Source organism: Lolium rigidum, chromosome 3 (genome assembly GCF_022539505.1).
Source record: "Lolium rigidum isolate FL_2022 chromosome 3, APGP_CSIRO_Lrig_0.1, whole genome shotgun sequence".
Classification (NCBI taxonomy): domain Eukaryota; kingdom Viridiplantae; phylum Streptophyta; class Magnoliopsida; order Poales; family Poaceae; genus Lolium; species Lolium rigidum.
In genome coordinates this window covers 170,432,879-170,455,337 of record NC_061510.1, presented here as the reverse complement: position 1 = coordinate 170,455,337, position 22,459 = coordinate 170,432,879, and the positions used below count along the sequence as shown (strand labels likewise).

General features: G+C 45.6%; 2 protein-coding genes across 2 annotated transcripts; one reads left to right on the top strand and one right to left on the bottom strand.

The window, feature by feature from the left end:
* Positions 1–4,349: 4,349 nt before the first annotated feature.
* Positions 4,350–7,255, top strand: LOC124698635 (transmembrane protein 230-like). The gene is made up of 3 exons (XM_047231110.1): positions 4,350–4,469; positions 6,109–6,377; positions 6,969–7,255. Exons 2-3 carry the CDS (start codon positions 6,119–6,121, stop codon positions 7,046–7,048), a joined length of 339 nt encoding a protein of 112 aa, XP_047087066.1. The 5' UTR covers positions 4,350–4,469; positions 6,109–6,118; the 3' UTR covers positions 7,049–7,255.
* Positions 7,256–8,025: 770 nt separating this feature from the next.
* On the bottom strand, positions 8,026–11,356 carry LOC124702841 (formin-like protein 20). The gene is made up of 7 exons (XM_047235018.1): positions 11,337–11,356; positions 11,220–11,305; positions 10,912–11,127; positions 10,403–10,803; positions 10,078–10,299; positions 9,447–9,990; positions 8,026–9,173 (listed from the first exon to the last, which is right to left on the bottom strand). The coding sequence occupies exons 1-7, from the start codon at positions 11,354–11,356 to the stop codon at positions 8,026–8,028; spliced, it is 2,637 nt and encodes an 878-aa protein (XP_047090974.1).
* Between the last annotated feature and the right edge of the window lie 11,103 nt (positions 11,357–22,459).

Genomic DNA, 22,459 nt, shown 5'->3' with positions numbered 1-22,459 from the left:
GATAAACCGCATCCATGCCTGCTTATGCGACCATCTCTTCAGGCGACAAGAGGCTCTCCGAGGAAGAATCCCTACGGGGTCGCTCCCGCGACATTGGAGATCCGTGGTGGGATGCGATTGGGTGCCTGCCTCTTCTGATCCGTTTTCTCCCAGCGCCGCTATAGTTGCAAGTACCTGCTTTGGTGGCGGAATTAACTTCAGGCTGATCACCGTATCCATATTCCTTCACCTTGCGATCGAACTCTTCAGTGTCCATGGATTGGGTGTCTCCGGAAATTGGGCTTAGGTTGCCCAGAATCGACTCTTCAACCGGATCTCCGCTTTCTCCGATAGCTTCTTGCTGATCCGGAGCAGCGTTGTTTTCCGGGGCCTCCACCTGCTCGGGACCAGCTCCGGCTTCTTGAGGGGCGGTTCCGGCGGTATGGGGCAAGAAGTGCACGAAGTGACACCTTTGCTTTTCTAACACCTGGGAGACCCAGGCGGATCTGCATTGGTCTTCCACCGTTACTTCCTGCTCAGGGGCGGATTGGGTGGGATTTGATTTTTTCAGATCTAAGGCGGAATCTTCGCGAGGAAGTTCTGCGTCTCGAGATCGGATCTTCGCGGCTGCGTCCCGCTCGGCGGCGGTCGCGTCGGCGCTACTTACTAGTGGGTTTCCGTCGGAATCGACGGTTTCCCGATGAAGATGTGTATGCCGCCAAGCGGGACGATGGAGAGCTTGACGGGGTCGGTTTTAGCCGGAATCCAACACTCATCCGGAGGGACGATCGGCGAGACTTCCGGCGTAAAGGACACGCCCCACAGCGATGGTGTCGTCGTAGCTTCCCATGGCGGAACCCTCCCGGTTCCGGCCTCCGGACGCCGCGAGGCCCCACGGTGGGCGCCAGCTGTTGTTGCCTAATCGACGGTACCTCGGAGGAGGGATCCTCACGAGGGGAGAAGAAGTAGGGGCCATAGGGCGGAGTGCACACGGGACGGTGGTACGCGAGTTACCCGGCTTCGGAACACCCGCACGATGACGGGGCCTACTGCTTGCTTGTCCGGAATTATCCGGGCGCTTTCGCGTTGTTACAATGAGTTGTGGTTGTGCCTCTAGGGCTCCCGGGATCCGGCTTATAAAGGCGCACGGATCTAGGGTTTACATGGAGAGTCCTAGCCGGAATACAAGTTGCCTAACTACGGTACAATGTCTTGCCGTGTACGTCAAGGATCCACCTTCCTCTAAGTACGTGTTGGATCCGGATACTTCATGGGCCGTCACGGATCCGGCCTCCTTCGTAGGTCGGTTGAGATCCGGCTTCCTGTTCCTGGGCTGGACTTCATCCTTCAGGATCTACAGCAACTGGGCCGCCCGATGGGCCACATGCCTCACCACCATCTATGGACCACCCGGGCTTGCCGGATCTTGGCCATACCGTTGATATACCCATAAAGTATATCCACAACAATGCTTGACGCCGACACGGAGAAGAAGAAGAGGCCGCACCGTGGAGGTTCAAAGCCAGGAAGAAAGAGTCGAAGCCCCTGCACAGGATGGAGGGGCATACCATGCTGCACAACGACTACTTCGCAAATGGCGCAACACAGGCTGACAATTTTTGGCGTCGGTATTGGATGAGCAAGGGTTTGTTCATGAATATCCTCCACGGCGTTCGAGAGTTCGACCCCTACTTCAAGCTTAAGCACGACGATGTTGGCACGGTCGGGTTCTCGTCGATTCAGAAGTGCACCGCCGCCATGAGGATGCTTGCATACGGAGCACCTGCCGATACACATGACGACTGCCTCCACATGAGTGAGTCTACTTCCATTGCATGTATAAGTTTTGTCGAGCTGTGGTGGGAAAGTTTGACAAGTACTACTTGACTACTTGAGAGGGACAATTGAAGAAGAGACTGCAAGGATCATGGTCCAAAATGCAGCGAGAGGATTCTCTGGGATGCTTGGAAGCATCGATAGTATGCACTGGTCATGGAAGAACTGCCCGTTTGGTTGGCAAGATATATACAAAGGGCTTCATGGATATTGCAGTGTGATGCTTGAAGTTGTGACAAATTATGACATATGGATTTGGCATTCTTTCTTTGGCACAGCGGGATCACACAATACATAAACGTGTACGGTCTCCAGTGTTTAGCAAACTAGTGGAAGATCATGCTCCACCATGCAATTATGAGATCAATGTCCACCAATATACCGAAGGCTAATCTCTAGCTGACGATATATATCCAAAATGGGCGAATTTTGTTAATACAATCACAGTGCCATCAGGTTAGAAGAATTGCCACTTTGCTTTGCGACATGAGGCTTGCAGGAAGGATGTCGAGCGGGTATTTGGTGTGCTTCAAGATCAATTTGCTATTGTTTGGTACCCTGCTCTAAGCTAGTCTCACGACAAAATGTGGGAGGTGATGTAGGCTTGTGTGATCATGCACAACATGATCATCGAGGATGACCGCAAGAATCGGGTCAGGAAAAAATGTTGGTCCCCATGAGTGCCAGGGCCCTCTTGCGGAGGTTGATCATGAGGTGCCTGCAGATTTTGCTGATTTTCTCGCCGTGCACACAAAGATCCATGATAACAATATTCACGAGCAACTTCAACATGATCTCGTTGAGCATCTGTGGAGGGTCATAGGATTATCAGCAATTGCGGCGGTGCCTTGATCTAGCCTAACTTACTATATTTGTTTAATTTTTATTGTTTGTTGTATTTTAATTTGGAAACAATTTTAGCGAACATATTTATTTGTATGCTATGTTTAATAAATTGGTTGTGTTTTTCGAATACTCTAACAAAAAAATTAGGCCCTCATTTGGGGGCGCGATTGGGCAGCGACACACCCAAACATGGCACCAAACATTAACGTACTCCAAAAACTCGATCCTACGTGATTTAGGAGCCGCTTCAGGGGACGCGACTGGAGATTCTCTAATTAATTTATTTTCTAGCATCAGCACACTCCTTTGGACGGTGGAGAGTTAGGTTCCAAAGTGATCACTCTTACATAGGTTCAAGGTTAAGGCCACCTTAGTTCAACTCTTTATCTGGGTGTTTCATTTTTGTTGTTTAGTTCTATGTCTCCTTCTGACTTTTTCCCTCCCTAAGCCATAAGTGTACTTTGTGGCATGTGTTTTTTTTGTTTTAATATAAAATTTACATGTAGAGACTTTCCCTACGATAAAGTGGTAAAAAAAACCAGTCCCAGTGCCCTAAAACATCAACCATAATCCGAGCAATTCGGCGCGTATCAAGTTGCTGATGGACCATGCATCGGGGAGGGCGGAGGAATGAACCAGTCCAGTAATCCACCATAGAACATAATTTTATAGTGTATTTATTCAATATTTTAATTATTGATTTTTCTCATTGGTTGGTAGTCACGATTAGTAAGATTTGGCTTCTATTTTGAATTCTGAATTTGCAAAAATATTGATGATGTCATCACTTTGTATTTGCATGCATACAAATAATCGTCACATGATCCTATTGTTGTATTATGTGACTATTATTTGTTTGCATCATATTTTATCATTTTCGTGTAGCTTGAAACACAAAGAATTATGCATTGATATTTTGCACACTTGGAGGATACATGATCACACTTTTTTTCAAGATTTTTTTGAAATTTGTACATATAATTTTCAATTTTTTAAACTTGTAAATATAGTTTCCAATTTTTTAAAATTAAAGCAACCTATATAATTGTTCTTAGTGAAAATTCTGTGGTGCACCAACACAATGTAATACCAACTATAGATTTTTTTTCAGAGGACAAATTATAAAGTTAGAGAGTAGAGACGCCGCACTTCAAAGAAGTATGATATTTCCTCTATCTGGAAAAAGATGTAATACATTTGAATTTGGACAAATTTGCTATATCATTTTCGGGATGGAGCGAGGATCTTTGTTGTTCCTGTCTGTTTCAGATGATTCGATCAAAAATCAGGTCATTCACTTATAAACCTACTAGGTAGAAATGTCTTTTTTCTTATAATTGCAAAGGCCCATTTTCCTCCAAATTTGCTTCGTAAAATGTTCGACTGAAGAATGGCCAACTGGTGATCTTCGTAGTGCGTCTTGAATTATTTGAGAGATTTTATAATTTGTCATACTTTTTTTACGTCTCTATTATTTGTCACGTAACCACCACTCATTGTGTGGTGACTATATATGTAGAAAATGATAGAGGTTCGGTGGAAAATGTGTCAAATTTTAAAATATTTCGAATTATCCCAACGACAGCTAAAAATATTCCCAACAATTCCTTTTCCCCTATACTGTAGCAGTCTGCAAAGTCTTACCCCTCCTTTGAATCGATCGATCCCGTTGGTCGATCCTCCCTTTCGATCGTCGATTGTCGCTGGAAGATCCCACTCAATCCCAACGCCCTCCATCCAGTTCGCTCGCCTCGACGCCCCCCTGGTCGGGTAGGACTACTGGCATCCGGGCGCCGGCAGCAGCGCAGGTAAGGCTCCCTTCGTTCCATTCCCTTTCACTTTTCTCCCCAGATTCTTCTCTTAGTAAACCCTAGGTTTGATATGGTGGAATTATCTTTGACCCTACGTTCTGTATCTGAGAGCCCAATTTGTTTTCTCAAAAAATGGATGTACCATTTGATTAGCTCACAAAATCATTCTCGTGAAAAAGATTTGAGGTACATTTGTTTGCGAGAGAGTATTTGAGATAAAGAAAGAGAGAACAGAATTGTGTCTACTCTTTTCATGGAGAGGGCAGCCGGGCTCAGGAACGGAGCTGTGTTTTCATCTTTTGATGTATTTCTGTTGCAATAGACCAATAGTCGGCCTGTGTCGTAAAGTTACAAATGATAAACTAGGACATCTTTTGATGTACTTCCAGGGCAACTTAAAAAGATGCTTGCAAACTAGGGGAAACTACAAATGTCTGTCAAGTTTGGGAAAATTTCGCCTCCAGATTGTATCAATGCAATGGCTGTGCAAGTCTTTTGTGTAGTACTGAAGAGAAAAAACATTGTATGATTCTTAAAATCCAAACACTAGGTAACTTAAAATCCATACACTAGACCACATGGAATATTATGGCGTGGAGGTCTTACTGAACATAGGTACATATATACTCACAGCTAGGTACCTTAAGATGGAGATGTGAATTTTAAGCATGTTTTTTACCATCCACATCTGTATAATGATGCATCATACCATATGATTATGTCATGCTTTCATAAGACAAGAGGTTATGTGAATGGAAACCATGATACTTCGTCCACTCATAACCCCTAGAATCGATGCAGTCAAATCATTCTAATTCAACCAACGATACCATTATGAGTATGTGGATTACATATATGGAAAGGAAAATGGTATGCTTGTATTTGAGTAATCCTTTCATAAATCATAACTTCTTTTTATAACTTATGCAAAATATAGAGCAGAAAACTTAGTGATTCAAACTGCGTCTTCTTGACTTTGAAATGTAAATACATTTCGTTTATTGATATAGATCGTGTACAAGAGATCTCAAAGAAAAATCTATTAGGAACAATTGGAGTAAATGCAAATGCATTTAGATGTTGAAATTTACGGGAATCTTCCTTGTGATGCATAAGGTTACAAAAACCCAAATTTATTAACTATTTTTTCATTGTGTTTTGCCTGTTCTTGCTGCTAATTTCAAATTACATGTAGAATTGAACTCCTGATGAGCTTCACTGAAAAACCTTGATATACGTTTTCTTAGTTATATGATGAGATTTGAGCCTGTTCCCATGGAAGATTGCACATGAAATGCTTAATGTCCGTTGCCTGGCATTAATGTACAGTAACATATTTTAGATGGCTTCCGATTTGGATAACTTCAGTTTTCTAAACCGACACCATCAATATGTCATATGTAATGTCATTATCTTGACTGCTTAAATTTATAATGCAACCTATATTGGCAAAACAGGTACTTTCAGTTATTTGTATTCCGAAAAGTGTACTTTTGAGTTATCTTCATTCATTGGTGGTGCTTTCACATTTTTTTATTTCAAATTTCATATTAAAAGTCAATCATGCTCTTTCGTCTTATGTTTATTACTTTGGTAAATTGTCTACATGTATTCACCGTTTGTGTTCCCACTGTAGATACTGCATTATGACGGCCAGACGCAACGTTCCTTATTCTGTTCTTCCCACAGAGGACAAGGATGAAGACAATGTTGATCGTCGGTTCACATACACTCCAAAATCCTTGAGGAGGATCCCCTGGAAGTCAATTGCCCTAGCATTGTTCCTCCTCCTCCTAGGAAGCTCTCTTCTGTTCCTTTCATATTTTATATCCACAGGTCACATGGAAGGTGACAGCTCTCAGGTGTATGGTTTACTGTTCCTGGGTATCCTGGCCTTTCTTCCTGGTACGCTAATGTCTATCCCTTCAGTTACCGTAATGAGATTGATATGTGACTATTTCATATTCCAGTATGAGTATTTTCTTCCTCAAATTATTCCATGAAAATTTAGACATGCTACCTTCAAACGTGTGCCTTCTCATTATGTACACTTCCTATAAAAACAATGGCCACTTGTAAAGAATGGCCACTTCCATCACTTGGAATAAGTTATGTAATATAAGATACATTGTTGATATTTAACCATTACTGGTAGTACACTCTTACATTGAGATTCACTGTTTATGGTGATAGGAAATTGACAGATACCCTTACCGTTAAGGGTTTTGATAGGCAGTTGACAGGTATACTTATAACGTAAGATGAAGCAGGTCCACATCTCAATTATTATGCTGATAACAGAAGTTTCCTTACTCTTCTGAATCATAACTATTACGTGGAAAATAAATATTTTCTTGCTCCTTAGCATCTCAATTAACAGATTGTCCGTGGAAAATTATGTCCTTTGGTTTGGTTGCAGAAAAACATTTGTAGAACTGATCTGTTTTCCATAAGAGCCAGTAATTTTTACATGTACATATTTACATTATTCTGCAGGATTTTATGAGACTCGAGTTGCTTACTATTCATGGAGAGAAGCACCAGGGTACACATTTGCATCCATTCCAGATTATTAAGCCTTCGATTTTAACTCATCAACTGGGCCGTAAAGATATTGAACACCAAGGACAAAAACATGAAACTTCATGGAGAACCAGATGAGCACTTAGTGTTAGTAGTTAGTACTGTAAACAGTTAACATGTAGATGAATTCACCTTATGATTACTGTGTCACATAATGTGTTGCTTCATCAGGGAAGCAAGACAAGAATAATTTACATTTGCTGCCGAGCTAAAGCTACTTTCTTGTCTTTGTTTGTTGCTATTTAGACTTCTGCTTCTTAGCTACCTCATTTATTAGTTTCATGGTTCTGGTATGTTAATCAACACATATATTCTTAAGAGTTTTCTTCTGTTTTCCTTGCTGTAATTACTATATACTTATCTGCTTTTTCTGTCACTTGCACAAGCATTGTGTAGTTCCTCTGAATGCTGATACGTGAATTGTATGTAAGTATGCTCTCACCAATATTCTTATGCGTTTTAGTCTGTGACAAAAGATGTGATGCATTCTTTGGTTTCAAATGACCATACTGCTAGTCCGGTACAACAGAATTTCCTTGTAAGATTGATATGCATACATATTCTGCTAAAAGAATAACCAGTTCATCCTTAATCCTGAATATGTGACACTGAACACCAAGGTTGTCTACGGAATCCTAATTGTGAGAATGAGCATGAGACATGCTATCAGTTTTGGTCGTTTTTTGGGGCTCAGGACAACACAAGTTATGGCCCTGTGTTTTTTATGCATCTCAGATATATCTTGACAAATTTGACTCCTGTACATGAGCTAAAACGCACCAATTGTTCATTGTAACTAGCAAACAAGTCAATTCAAGATCACGAGCTAACCAAAGGAATCACAAGCCATGAAGCTGTTCCAGTTATCAACACCCCCCAACAGTCTCCATGCTCAACAGCTCAGTGTTTGTTGTTAGGGAACTGAGGTACTATGTGACATTGTGATTACAAATACATTCTGGAGCAGAACTCAGGAACTTAATCTCGTTGGCCTTGCTGGTGCAGCTCCAGTTCTGTTATTGTCTTTGGAGCTGGAATGGGTAACTGTGCTCTTTGTTGATGGATGTGTTCTTGTTGATTTTGGCGATAGAGGGGACAAACTTCTGGCACTGGCTCTGGATGGTTCTGGATGGTTCTGGATGACTCTAGATGTTTTTGGCGATAGGGAGTGTCCATCGCTCGCTCTTGGGGTTGATAGAGATTTGGATAACTCGCTGAGTGATGCACGGCGAGGCAACCTGACTGGAGCTGATGTGCCCTGCTGCATATCTGGCCGAGCAACTGGCACTGCTCTGTGGGCTTTGGAACCAGCCAGTGGCGATCTTCCTGGGGATGAAGGCGGTGATATGCCATGTTTATTTGCTCGGGGTGACAACGAAGAAGCAGCTATGTGAAATCCGGAGCTAGGACGAGATGTGTTGACACCAGGGAGTGAAGTCATAGTCCTGATCTTTCCTGAGGAAGCAATAGTTGCCATTTCTGAGATTACTGGCAACGACAAGGATTTCTTCATAACGGCTGTTCGACGAGGAGTGTCTACGACTGATGATACTGTTGCCTCTTGTTTTTGTGTTTTCCCAGTCATAGGGTTCTCAGAGGGACGAGTAACTGGTTTCTTATTTTTATCCAATGGACTATGGCTGCCTTTGTTGTCTTGTTGATTTAGCTCTCGGCCTAGAGGACTCGGTGCAAAAGATGGAGTTGTGTGCCGGGTGAAAACTATTTGTTTTACCTCTGACCTTGTGGCAGTGCCATTTGCGAAATTCTTTTGAGCCGTCGGATCTCCCCTTGCTTGTTGTTGAGAACTATGCTTCAAGTGTTCCTTAGAAAGGTTAGATGTTCGTCTTGCTTGAGCTGCCCCTTGCTTCAACCTGTTAGCAATGTCATATTCTTTGGGAGGAGATGAAGTTGTCTTTGCTTGAGGCGTACTGCCCCTGGAGCTAGAAGTAGCAACAAGTGCCCCCTGTTGTGAGGCTACTCTATTTGATATTGTAGGATTCTTATCATCTGATCCAGTATCTTTCCTGATTTTCTTTCTAATGATGGGAACTGGTGAGATAATGGCAGCTTGTTTCTGTCTAGTTTTTCTCATAGGCTGGTGGTTTAGGGCTCCATATGCTGCCTCATTGCTTTGGCTGACTTCATTGCCGCCTTCTTGCATGGGAATCTGTCCTTCAGGGACTGCTCCATGTGCACTTGTGTTAATTTGAGAACTAATTGGCATCTCTTCATCCATATTACTTGTGGGGACAATTGGCGGAATAGAACTGCTGCTTCCAACTTCCAGTAGATCAGCTTGTTTCTGCCTAGTTTTTCTCATAGGATGGGGGTTAAGGGCTCCATATGCTGCTTCCTTACTTTGGCTGACTTCATTGACACTACTTGTACTACGGCCATCTTGCATGGGAATCAGTCCTTCTGGGATTGCTCCTTCTTGTGCACTTTTGTTATTTTGGCAACTAGTTGACATCTCTTGATCCATACTTCTTGTGGGAACAATTGGTGGAATAGAACTGCTGCTTCCAACTTCCAGTAGATAACTTGTTTCCCCTAATCTAGGATCTTTGCTTTGTCTAGTAACATTCCCTCCATGGATCAGCCCAGCCTCATCATCAGTGCTAATACCTCCTTTCTCTTCGGAACTATTACTTGCGCTATCTGATGCCCCGATATCATCATCATCTCCTCTCTCTTCTGAACTACCGCTTGCACTGTCTGAAGCTCCGGTTTCACTCCCCTCTGTGTGGAGATCTGCCTCTTGACTGTAAACTTGTCGTGAAGTTTCGCCATGCCATTCATGATCCTTTAGATCAAAATCCGAGTCGATCAAGATCTCGTCAAAGTCATAGAACTCATCTTCATTTCCAAGTGATGAAAGTTCACAGTCGTCATGGCTCTCATCAATGTCTGATAGTTCCACCTCTGAGAAGAACACCTAGTACAAGGAATGCAGATGTTCATCAGACGGGACACCAATAAACTGTACCATTTCAAGGGAGCAGCAAGGGTTGAGAGTATATACCTCAATCTTGAAGTCCTGTTGAAACTTCTCCTTGCTGCCATTCCATGGCAGATCAATGTCATCCAGGGTGAAAACCATCATGTTAGACCGCAGAAAACAAGTGTTGAACATGACCCTGAACATTATATCCTCATGATTTTCATCACCAACATGGATGCACTCGATGACCACATCACCTTGTATCTGACACCCAATGTCAGCCTTGATCACCACGCAATCTGCCTGTAATTGAGACAAGGAAGGATTATATCATGACATCATATTCCTGAAACGAAGTAGAAGATTATATGAAACCATCATTCCTAAGACCATTGTGAGACATCACCTGCTTATAGTGCTTGAACTGTTGCTTGATCCTTGATGTGCTAAACAGAACCTCGGGCGACGCATCGGTGTGCGGCAGACGCGGCTCGCCGTGGACACGAACAACCGGCCTACAGCCACCGCCGCCGTCAAAATCCGGAACAGCTCTGAAGATCAGGCAGTCCAGGACGAAGCGCTCCTGCTTGGCGATGCCAATCAGGGAGCCCTTGTCCCTGAGCCTTGCCACATACTGCAGATACCTCAGATGAGACGGCCGCGGATCCAGCGGCGAGCCGGCACTGAGCATCTCCACCGGTGCTCTCCCGTACACCGCATCCAGAGTCCTCTGCTCCGGCGCGGCCTCCTCGATATACACCAGTAGGCTAGCCATGGCGAAGGCGAGGACAGGCCACGCCGCGCCGTTGCGGCCATCGCAGTGCATGAGCAGGATATTGCGCTGGTGTCCGGACACGAGCCAGTCCACGCACGAGCCGAGGAACGTGCGTATCATCGGGAGGGAGAGCAGCGGGCAGCCGGCGTACCGGGACGGGTAGTCGGTGACGACGGCGGTGGTGCCCTGCCGGAGGAGGGAGTGGACGGCATCGGTTCCGGTCGGTGCCGCGGCGAAGTTGATGACCATGAGCGAGGCGTACGGGTTGGAGCCCTTGAGCTGGATGATGGTGCTGGTCAGGTAATCTTTGTGCGTGTCCTCGTCGAGTGCTTCGGTCGACATGCAAGAGTTGAACACTGCAAAGAGAGGGGGGAAACAAGAGGCATATGAGCCGAGGGACACTAGCTAGGTTTTGCTTGTGTGTTCTCGGTTCGACGAGGGTGCGTACCGAAGACCCGCTCAGAGACAGGCGACAATCCATCCATGGCCTTCCGAGCGAAGAGCTTCCTCATGAGCGCCATGGTGGCTGAATGTACCTGCCAAGGGGAAAAGGAAGAAGAGAAGAGAAGGGAGATGAGTTGACATGGAAATGGGCAACTGAGATCCCTGTGGTTAATTGGTTATCGATCGGAAGGGGGAGGAAAGCTACGTGCGGGGATGGAAGACGCTGAGACGAGTTCATGCTGCGCAGCGCGGGGCGGGCGCTCTGAGCTGTTTCTTCTCCGCGTGTGTGATGTTTTTTTTTAATCACCAAATAGTGTCCACGTGTGTAATGTGAGTGGACAATCACGATAACTGGTCGTTTCTGCGGTTATCCACGATTTTGACGCGCTGGTTTGTCCAAAACGACAAAAACAACTCTTTATCGATCCAAACTATTTTTTTAAAAAAAATATTGGGTGAACTATTTCAAAAAGTAGCGCCTGGGCCTGGGGCGCTACCCTCAACCTGGTAGTGCCGAGCTATGGGGCGCTATGGAACTACATGCGCGACAAATACGGACCCAACAATTAATACGGTAGCGTTATTGTCCGGGCCGCTACCTTTATAGGTTCCGGAGAATATATATTAGACTCAGATTGGTGAAATTTTCAAAGTCAAAGATCTTTTTAAATTCGGAGTGGGGCGGCAAGGCAATCCGAACAATCTCACACATCACATCAAGTCCTAATCTTATTGATGTAGTTCTTGAGGAATTACAATGGTGTTGCCTTGCCGGGACCCGAAGAGCTGTGATGAGAAGACTCTCTCTGTAACCCTCTGGTATCACTGGAATCCAACCCTCTTTTTTGTTGGGACACCTCTCCTTTTATATCCGGGGAGAGATCTTGATAATGCACACGTGTAGGAGATCAATTGTAGTACATTTTGAATAGAAAAGATTATAAAACCCGCGAGAAGCTGAATGTATTAGCTAGTAAATTCAACAATTAACGATACAAGATGTGAGATTTGCATTTTCTGATTTATGGTTTCGGGAAAGTAAAAACACATAAAGGAACATCGTAGTAAAGTAAATTAATGTTATTCTTAGAAAAACCTCAACCCTCTCTTCAACAAGAGGAGAAGCTTGGGTGTGTTTTTATATGAGACAAGTGTTCCCAAGGATGACATAGACTTCATGGCATAAGGATTTGTAGTTCACTATGGTAAATACTTTGGCATGTTTTATTCTAATCAGATTGAGCCTAAAATAGGTGCATCCACAAACGTAAGCAAACACACCCCTAATGATTAGTCTATTAGCCATTTACATGTGCCAACTAGGTATTCATTAAGACATAAATGTCCAACCATTGCCTTAGGTTCTCAAGTATTCGGTCATATAACCCCCTACAAGGTATTAACTTGTCAATGCCTACAACTACAAGTTGTAGACTAGGGTTTCGTGGAAAGTAGAGGGCAAATAGATCTCGAAGGTTTCAGCCGAAAAGGTGCTCGATCGCTAAAAATCAGGGTTGTGTTGACAATGAATCGATCCTTTCTTTCTCCCTCGACTCCCCCTTTATATAGGAGGCGGAGCCGAGGGTTTCGTGATGTACAAGTTACAAACATCGGGAGACTATTTGATTTCGTCCCGTATAGTTACAAGTCTCTATTCCTGATATATCTCTATCTTCCATATCGACGTTTTATTGGGCTTCCGGGCTTTGTAATCTTCGGATCGTGGGCCTTCAGTAAACTCCGGGTACCTTCTTCGGCAGGCCCATTAGGGATGCCTATGTCAGTAGCCCCCGAGATTTTGCTTGAATCGTAGAATCGAGTAAAATATCCATCATTACAATTAACTCATAATTTCTTCGAGTCAGTAGACAATTTCCATAGAACAGTTATATTTTGTGCAGGGATAATGGTAAATGGGGCTGGTTCATCTGACGGATCAGGTACCAGTTAACTGCTCTCGTGGCAATCCCGCAAGAACCTACTTCAACGGCAAGTCCTTGGACACGACCCCGGTATACTAGCGTAATTCGACATGTGCCGCTTAAGGTCTTACCATGATCTGAATTCCAGTCATATTTTATCGAGTACCTAACGCGTCCGTTAGGATTTTTCTTTGTATCTGTTGATACGGAAAAAAGTAGCAGAGCGCATTCAGGTGCCATACCATGCCACACAGGACGGATCCCGGGGACTTACCTTCGTAAAATATTACGGCATTCAGAGATTTTTTCGTGGCGGACGCACTCTGAGAATATATTGTTGAGTGACTTTTCCGGCTGCTGGAATGACATATTTATTCGAGTCATATAATGACTTACTATCTTGACCTCCCGATGGGAGTATATGAAGAGTTATGTTTTAACTCGAACATGTACAATGATACTCCCTATATTTCATCGGGTGCGCGACCAGCGCTCCCGATGGGAGTAGCCCCCGAGGCTACAACCAAGTGCTTGTACTTGATCGTAGGCTCAACTTTTTGTTGTCTTGTCGCTATATTGTCAACTTCCCATCTTTTTTATTTTTATCGGGTGCGCGACCAGCGCTCCCGATGGGAGTAGCCCCCGAGGCTACAACCAAGTACTTGTACTTGGTTGTAGGCTCAATTTTTTCTATTTTATATCCGCTCAATATTTTGTTTTGCTGACTCTCCCTCTTATCAGAAATATGAACCATATTTCTGATAAGAGTAACCCCCCGAGCGTATGACCAAATGCTTTTGTATTTGATCAAAAGCTCTCGATGTTTTTCTGGTTAGCTCACTGGCGCTTTTCCCCGTCGCTATATTTGATAGAAACACTCGATATTTTTCTTCAGAATGATGTCATTGCTGACGATAGCCACGACCACCTCCTTGAAAACCACGGCTCCTGTCAAGTCTCTGAAGTGTGGGTCCAAAGTTCTGCACGGTCGACACATTGCGCAAGTGGGGGACACACGTCCTCCGCAATTACCGGCACGCGCGCAGTAACTTCTATCCAATAACTTCTTGTCGAAAAGACGATTATACCCTTGTTGACACGCGTAAGGTGTAAGATTCATTTCCCTTTCATCCAACGGTGCGACGGGTCAGTTCCTCGCTATAAAACTGCCCCTTCATCCTCATTCTCCCCCTTCGTTGCGCCGCTCATCTCTCTCCTCTCTCCAGTTCCGCCATTGCCGTCCTCAAGCTCCACACGCTCGTGCTTGCAATCATCCTCCTTCTCCACTAAAGCTCAGTTCTATGCCGCCGCACACCAAACTGCTGAGGCACACCGCTCCAGACACCAACGCACCGATAGAGAACGTGGAGATCTCTGGATGGGAGAGATCCAAAATCTCCAACTAGGATCAGAAGACCCTCAAGAAGCTTGGCCTGGTCAAAAAGGAAGGCTCGCTGATCTTCCCTGGCGACGAAAGCTGCCTGCGTCCTCCGATTGGATACCAGGCAACTTTCATCGATCACCTCATTCACGGCCTTTCCACCCCCATCCACGAGTTTCTTCGTGGACTTCTCTTTGTTTACGGGATTCAGCTACATCAGCTGACCCCCAACTCCATCCTCCACATCTCGATTTTTATCACCCTGTGCGAATGCTTCCTCGGGACCCATCCTCATTGGGGCATGTGGAAATGCATTTTCTATCTCCGGCGCAACAGCTCCCGCAATGTCTCCTATAATGTGGGTGGCGTTCTCATCTGCGTCCGACCCGACGTTGACTACTTCGACGTCAAATTCCCCGACTCCGTCCAAGGTGGCGCAGAAGGTGGTTGTACGTCCAGGAGGAATACAACAAGTCCCAGGAGTACAACATCGCTCCTTTTGACGGTACCGCAAAAATTCTCAGGCGCCAATCCTGGGACGCCGAGGCTACTGCCGAAGAAAGAACAGCTACGGATGCTGCGATGAAGCGCATCCACCAGCTCCAGAACACCCACGGTGATCGAAGAACCGTCGGGTGTTCAAATCACTGCTTATTTCCTTAGGATTAGGGTGCAGCCTCTGCAGGCTCGCAAGAACCCCCTTTGGATGTGTAAGGGTACATTGCCCCTATGTGTGGTTTTGGTAATTAATGACAACCCCTATGGACTAATGTTTTCATTGAGTTTATATGAAGGAATATTCCATAGGTACTACTTGCTCTCCATGTGTTGGATTCAAGTATGGATGCCATGAAGATAAAGGTATATCTTGTGTATTGGCATCAAGATCATCGATACAAGGTTGAGTTGGGCAAGTTCAAGATGAGCGTCTCAAGTGAATCACATACTTGAAGCTTGCCGTCCATTGGTGATAATGGACATGTGAAGATGTGCATCAATGGGGCTTTCCCATCATAGTGTATTGGAGAGTATTTGTGAGTCTTCACGAAGCAACATTGATCAAGTGAGGCATTCCGGCTTGAGTGAAGCTTGAAGAGTTATCATCAAGATCAAGCGGGATGCGCAAGGCAAAGGTATGGAGTTGCTAGGTTTTCCTTTTACCGGTCTCAAGGTGGATGTTGGGAGACCGGATTATAGGATAGATAGCCGCACTATTAAGAGGGGCTTTCGGTTAAGTAACTTGATCACATCGTCTTAGGGAGCTCAATCCTTTGCATAATTTGCATATCCTTATTGCTTCTTGTGTTTCTCTGTGTGAGGTTCTTGAGCTTGTTGCTAGCTTTACAACAAGCCCAAGTTCATCGAAAACGGAATCCGCATGCATCTTCTATTGCGTTTTCGAGTTTGGACGTCTTCACCGTTTCTTGATGGTGGGAGACTCCCTCTCTAAAATCATCTAAAATGTTCTGTGAGGAGTCTCCATAATATCAGGGGTTTTTGTTGGGGTTCTATTCGTCGTTATCTTTCCAACAAAATTGGTTTCATGTTAATCGGAGTTCGGAAGCAATAGTTATTAAAGAAAAGGTAAAAGAGAAAAAGAAAAAGAAAAGAAAAAAAAGGGGGGGCGGCCGGTTGCCGCCCGCCTGCCGGACCGCATGCCGGCCCACCCGGTCGACCGGGCGGCCACCGGCCCGGGCGCCGAGCAGCCCAGCACTGCCATGGACCAATCTCGCAAATCCTCCGAACGCGAGAAAACTTCTATCCGACAAGCTCAGGAAGCTCTGGAACTGAAGGAAATTGCGCTGGCCGAAGCTTTACAGGCTACCTCGCGAGAAAATTATATGCTTGACCTGATGACTGACGCAAGTCTAGATATGGCGGGTACGTTGCGCTTCATCTTGCTTTTTCCTCGACAATGCTCGTATGTTTTGTCATATGTTGCTTTTGTTTTTTGGTCTAGGTTCCTTTATTGATGCTGTTGCTGAAGATCAACGCGTTGACTCGCGGGTTGAGGTCCTTCTCCGGCTTGCCAGACAAATGGCAGTGATTTTTGGGCTAGCGAGGATCGCACCCGACGAATTGTTCGATTCCAAGATCGTGCTGCTCAGGTCCGAGAATATCTTGAGTTCTGCACTAGTACCTTAGCCATGGTGTATAGCGCTATGTTTCCTCGGAATCCTCAACCCGAAACTTTTCCTGAGTTGCTGAAGAAGTTCAAGAATGTTAATCAGATCCATAACTTTGTGAAAACCCAACTGATGGCTGGCGCCATGTTTGCATTGATCTGGTTGAAGATTTTCCACTCAAAACTGGATCTGGATAAGGTTATCGACGTGTTCTACGCCAAATTAAATAAGAGAAGAAGAAACGTCGACAAGCTCAACGATGCAGTTACGCCGGTTGCCGAGAAGATGATTGAAGAACTCCCGAGGGTTGATGCTGTTTTCTTCCATGATTATCACTATGCGGATGTTCCGGATGCTCCTGCGAAGGGTGGAAGAGTAACGATAGATGATCTTGCTATAATTGTTTTGTTTTTTCTTTCTATTATGCTCAATGTTGGGTCAGAGTGTAAAGTTACTGGGTCACTTGTACTGTAAACATTATTTGCGAGACTCATGTATAGTCAAAGCAAGTTTGTACGTTTTTTGTTTCCCTCTAGCCCCGAGTGTTTCGGTGGTCATATCTATGTTTATTACTCGCAAGGTTTTTAAAACCAAGGCAAATAGTTTCGAGCTATATTTTGTGAGAGCCGAATATATATTGTGTAATTCTTTGGGTTCGAGTACTCGATCCTGACGAGGAAAAATATATATCACCAATATTTTTACTATATTGCAGCATCGCGAGCCCGCCTCATTAAAAACTTTCAGCCCCACTCGGTGCCCTGAAAGGAAAATAGTGCGTCTGAAAACTCGCGAGCTTTTCAGTACATTGTGTGTTTACATATGTAACTCTATTTTGGCTACTACGCGTAGAAACGTATGAGCTGCGCCATGTTCCAGGGGTTTTTGTTGGGGTTCTATTCGTCGTTATCTTTCCAACAAAATTGGTTTCATGTTAATCGGAGTTCGGAAGCAATAGTTATTAAAGAAAAGGTAAAAGAGAAAAAGAAAAAGAAAAGAAAACAAAAGGGGGGAGGCGGCCGGTTGCCGCCCGGCCTGCCGGACCGCATGCCGGCCCACCCGGTCGACCGGGCGGCCACCGGCCCAGGCGCCAGGCAGCCCAGCACTGCCATGGACCAATCTCGCAAATCCTCCGAACGCGAGAAAACTTCTATCCGACAAGCTCAGGAAGCTCTGGAACTGAAGGAAATTGCGCTGGCCGAAGCTTTACAGGCTACCTCGCGAGAAAATTATATGCTTGACCTGATGACTGACGCAAGTCTAGATATGGCGGGTACGTTGCGCTTCATCTTGCTTTTTCCTCGACAATGCTCGTATGTTTTGTCATATGTTGCTTTTGTTTTTTGGTCTAGGTTCCTTTATTGATGCTCGTTGTCTGAAGATCAACGCGTTGACTCGCGGGTTGAGGTCCTTCTCCGGCTTGCCGGACAAATGGCAGTGATTTTTGGGCTAGCGAGGATCGCACCCGACGAATTGTTCGATTCCAAGATCGTGCTGCTCGAGGTCCGAGAATATCTTGAGTTCTGCACTAGTACCTTAGCCATGGTGTATAGCGCTATGTTTCCTCGGAATCCTCAACCCGAAACTTTTCCTCGAGTTGCTGAAGAAGTTCAAGAATGTTAATCAGATCCATAACTTTGTGAAAACCCAACTGATGGCTGGCGCCAGGTTTGCATTGATCTGGTTGAAGATTTTCCACTCAAAACTGGATCTGGATAAGGTTATCGACGTGTTCTACGCCAAATTAAATAAGAGAAGAAGAAACGTCGACAAGCTCAACGATGCAGTTACGCCGGTTGCCGAGAAGATGATTGAAGAACTCCTGAGGGTTGATGCTGTTTTCTTCCATGATTATCACTATGCGGATGTTCCAGATGCTCCTGCGAAGGGTGGAAGAGTAACGATAGATGATCTGCTATAATTGTTTTGTTTTTTCTTTCTATTATGCTCAATGTTGGGTCAGAGTGTAAAGTTACTGGGTCACTTGTACTGTAAACATTATTTGCGAGACTCATGTATAGTCAAAGCAAGTTTGTACGTTTTTTGTTTCCCTCTAGCCCCCGAGTGTTTCGGTGGTCATATCTATGTTTATTACTCGCAAGGTTTTTTAAACCAAGGCAAATAGTTTCGAGCTATATTTTGTGAGAGCCGAATATATATTGTGTAATTCTTTGGGTTCGAGTACTCGATCCTGACGAGGAAAAATATATATCACCAATATTTTTACTATATTGCAGCATCGCGAGCCCGCCTCATTAAAAACTTTCAGCCCCACTCGGTGCCCTGAAAGGAAAATAGTGCGTCTGAAAACTCGCGAGCTTTTCAGTACATTGTGTGTTTACATATGTAACTCTATTTTGGCTACTACGCGTAGAAACGTCGGAGCTGCGCCATGTTCCAGGGGTTTTTGTTGGGGTTCTATTCGTCGTTATCTTTCCAACAAAATTGGTTTCATGTTAATCGGAGTTCGGAAGCAATAGTTATTAAAGAAAAGGTAAAAGAGAAAAAGAAAAAGAAAAGAAAAAAAAAGGGGGGAGGCGGCCGGTTGCCGCCCGGCCTGCCGGACCGCATGCCGGCCCACCCGGTCGACCGGGCGGCCACCGGCCCAGGCGCCAGGCAGCCCAGCTCCCAGTCCGGTCCAACCGGGAACTTGACCGGGCCGCTTCTCAGTCCGGCGGCCCACCCGGCCTGCACCCCCGTCGCGCCCCCGCGCGGCCAGCACTCCGCGCCGCTCGGTGCTCCTGGGCCGCCGCCGCCCACGCGGCTTGGGCCGCTCCCCCGCGCGGCCTGGGGCCTTTCCGCCGCCCAGTGCGGCGCGCGCCTCGCCCAGCTGCTGGTCCGGCTGGGCCGGACCCCGACCGGCTCGGCCGGCCACGGCTCCGGTCAACCGGCTGGGCCGCCGGCTGGGGACTTTTCTCGGCCCGTTTTTCTGCCTATTTCTTTGTCTTTCCCCCCCCCAACGGTTATTTCTTCCTCCCTTGCTATAAATACCTTTCTCCTACCTTGAGACAAGGTGTTCTTCCTATTCTCTCACCTCCATTGTTGCTATTTGAAGAACTTGCTCTCCCCCTTGATTCCTCCAACCATTCTTGCTCATATTTGAGGATTTGAGAGAGGAGATCTAGATCTACACTTCCACCAAACCGTTTCTTCTCTAAGTGAGGGAATCTCTTGGGATCTAGATCTTGGAGTCTTTGGTTGACTTTCCCCCTTGTTCTTCCTCTCCAATCTCATCCTAGCATTCGTTGCTTTGGTGGGATTTGAGTGTGAAGGACTTGAACACCTCCGGTGTTCTTGCTTTGCATCATTGCATAGTGTTGAGCTCTCCACCACGATTTGTTCGAGTGAGAGACCGTGAGCTTGTTACTCTTGGAGGGTGACCTCCTAGTTGGCTTGATGATTGGTGCTCCGGTGATCTCTTCAAGAAGATTGTGAAGAGGCCCGGGCTTCTCCTTCGTGGAGCTTGCGAAGTGGTTGTGGAGCTTGCCATCTCCGGAGCGGAGGAAAAGCTAACCATAAGGAAAGGGCCATTATCCTTCGTGGGTGTGGTTCGGAGAATAGGGTGAGCCTTCGTGGCGCGGGGAATCCTTCGTGGGACCTCCACTCCTCCAAACGTGACGTACCTTGTTGCAAAGCAAGGGAACACGGGAATACATCCTCGTCTCCGCGTGCCTCGGTTATTTCTATACCCGAGCTCTCTTTCCTTGTGATAGCCATCGTGCTTGAAGTACATATATCTTGGTATCACTTGTGCTACATATATCTTGTGCCTATCTTGCTTAGCTCTAGTTGCTATTGTTACACTTAGTTGAGCTTAGCATATTTAGGGTTTGTGCTTGTAAACTAAACGATAGTTTAATTCTGCATTCATACAAGACAAATCCGCAAGAGTTTGTAATTGCCTATTCACCCCCCCCCTCTAGGCGACATCTCGATCTTTCAGGATGTATGCTCGGCGAGAAAACGTTGACCGCTTATCCAAAGATCTCTCTGTGAAGGACTTGGAGAAGCTCATTCGATGTTTTTCCTCGTTAAGCAAGAAACACGATGTTCCAACCTCTTGCCGCGTGGAGCCATATAGTGGCAACCACGCCCTTCCCGAAGTAAGTAACTTTTTCTTCGAGTTGTGCATTTATTTTTCGACTACTTTCTCATTTGTTTTGTATATTCACCTTGATCTTGCTTTTTTATCTTGTAGAACCACCAAGTTCTATCTTCTCTTCCTCCCCTTCATGAAGGTGGAGAGGTGGACGAGCGAGCTGTTGTCACTGACGACTCGCAAGAACCCTCTCGTCTTGAGAGTGAAGTCGCAGGATCTCAGAAATCCGCGGCTTCCTCCGAAAAAACTGAATCGGATCCTTCCAAATCAGGACGCTCTCCTCCTTCCGCCGTTTCTCCAAGGAGTAAGAGGAAAAGGGATGAAGTCGAAGATTCCGGCACCTCCAAGCCCATGGACCTAGCTGACGAAGAAACGTCACCCGAAGAAGAGGGTACCTTCAACCCTTACGATGACGCGGGTTCCGTGAGCTCGTAAGCTTCTTTATTGTTATTTTTTATCCAACTTCTTTTTCATCGGTATACTCATTTTTATGTGTTGACAGTGGCGAAGAGGAAGAAGAGAAAGAGGATCCCGAGGTTCATGGTACGGCTCTAACGAGTACCTCCCACACCTTGGTTCTCTCTGAAGAACCGCCGTGCTGCCAAGGAATCTTTGCCTCCCCCTCAACAAAACATGGAAACATCGACTCCTCTAGCCAGCCCCCGAGCCCCCTCGCCAAAGAGAGCAAGGATTGGGGCTGGCGATAGCCATGCGATTGTTGCGGGGAATTCCTCGACTCCTTCTTTAGACGATGTAAGTCTTTTTATTTTTGATTCGCTATTTTGTTTTGCCAGTCTATCTTTGATCGTTTGTTGATTTTGATCTCTTCTGAACTTGTTTCATGACGCTCTTTATAGCCTGTGATGAAGCATCTCATCAAACTTGGGACCCAATTTATTGGGTTTCACGATGCAGCCGAAGATCTGGAGGTAATGCCCGCTTTATTCTGGGTGACCCATTTTTCTCGGCAAATATATTTTGTATCTGACAAAGGATTTTCGCCTTTTGACCTTCTTTTCAGAGAACCTCGACCGAGCCGAGAAACGCGCTGATGAGTTGGCTGTTAAGCTTGAACAAAGCGAAAAGGCTCGCGAGAAAGCTGAACAAGATGCCGCTGCTATTGGAGATCTTCGCCAAAGGCTCCACAATGCTGAAAATGCTCTAAGCGAGAAGGTTTCTCAGCAAATCGCGCGTGAGAATGCCATCATAGATCGTTTGGAGACCCAGAACCGGCGATTCGTTAGTAAGTGTTTTCCTTCGCCTGCCTTTGTTTTTATCTTACTTGCTTCTCTGAATATTGATGAGCTTTTTCTTTGCTCCAGCAGGAAGGATGGGTGAGGATTTTACCTTGCACGAGGGTCCCGAGGATCGTCTTCTCGACACTCTTTCAATCCTCGAGCTGCACGGCGACCTGGCGCGTACTAATATTTCCGGCGCTCGTGCCGCTTTTAAGAGATTATTCCCTCACTTCTTTCCTAAACAAACACAACCAGAGATTTTCTCTGAGCTTATGAAACGCTTCCAAGCTGAAGAAGATCCTGCCTTGGTTTACCGGCGGGAAAACTTGAAGGTTGGAGTCGAGGGAACCATAGCTCCGGTTGCCGATAGCCGCCAAGATGTCGACCGGGCGAAATCTGCAGCCCCCGGGGATGAACAAGGAGAAATGGAAGACTTTGGTGAAGGCCGCAAAGCCTCGCTCGAAGAAAATCCTCACCT

Excerpts from the sequence above, each read along its gene's own strand:
- LOC124698635 (XM_047231110.1), top strand. The coding sequence starts at position 6,119 with ATGACGGCCAGACGCAACGTTCCTTATTCTGTTCTTCCCACAGAGGAC. Across the intron at positions 6,378-6,968 it reads TATCCTGGCCTTTCTTCCTG|GATTTTATGAGACTCGAGTT; the intron begins GTACGCTAATGT and ends ATTATTCTGCAG.
- LOC124702841 (XM_047235018.1), bottom strand. The coding sequence starts at position 11,356 with ATGTCAACTCATCTCCCTTC. Across the intron at positions 11,306-11,336 it reads ATGTCAACTCATCTCCCTTC|ACATTCAGCCACCATGGCGC; the intron begins TCTTCTCTTCTT and ends CCCTTGGCAGGT. Across the intron at positions 10,300-10,402 it reads AGTTCAAGCACTATAAGCAG|GCAGATTGCGTGGTGATCAA; the intron begins GTGATGTCTCAC and ends TCTCAATTACAG.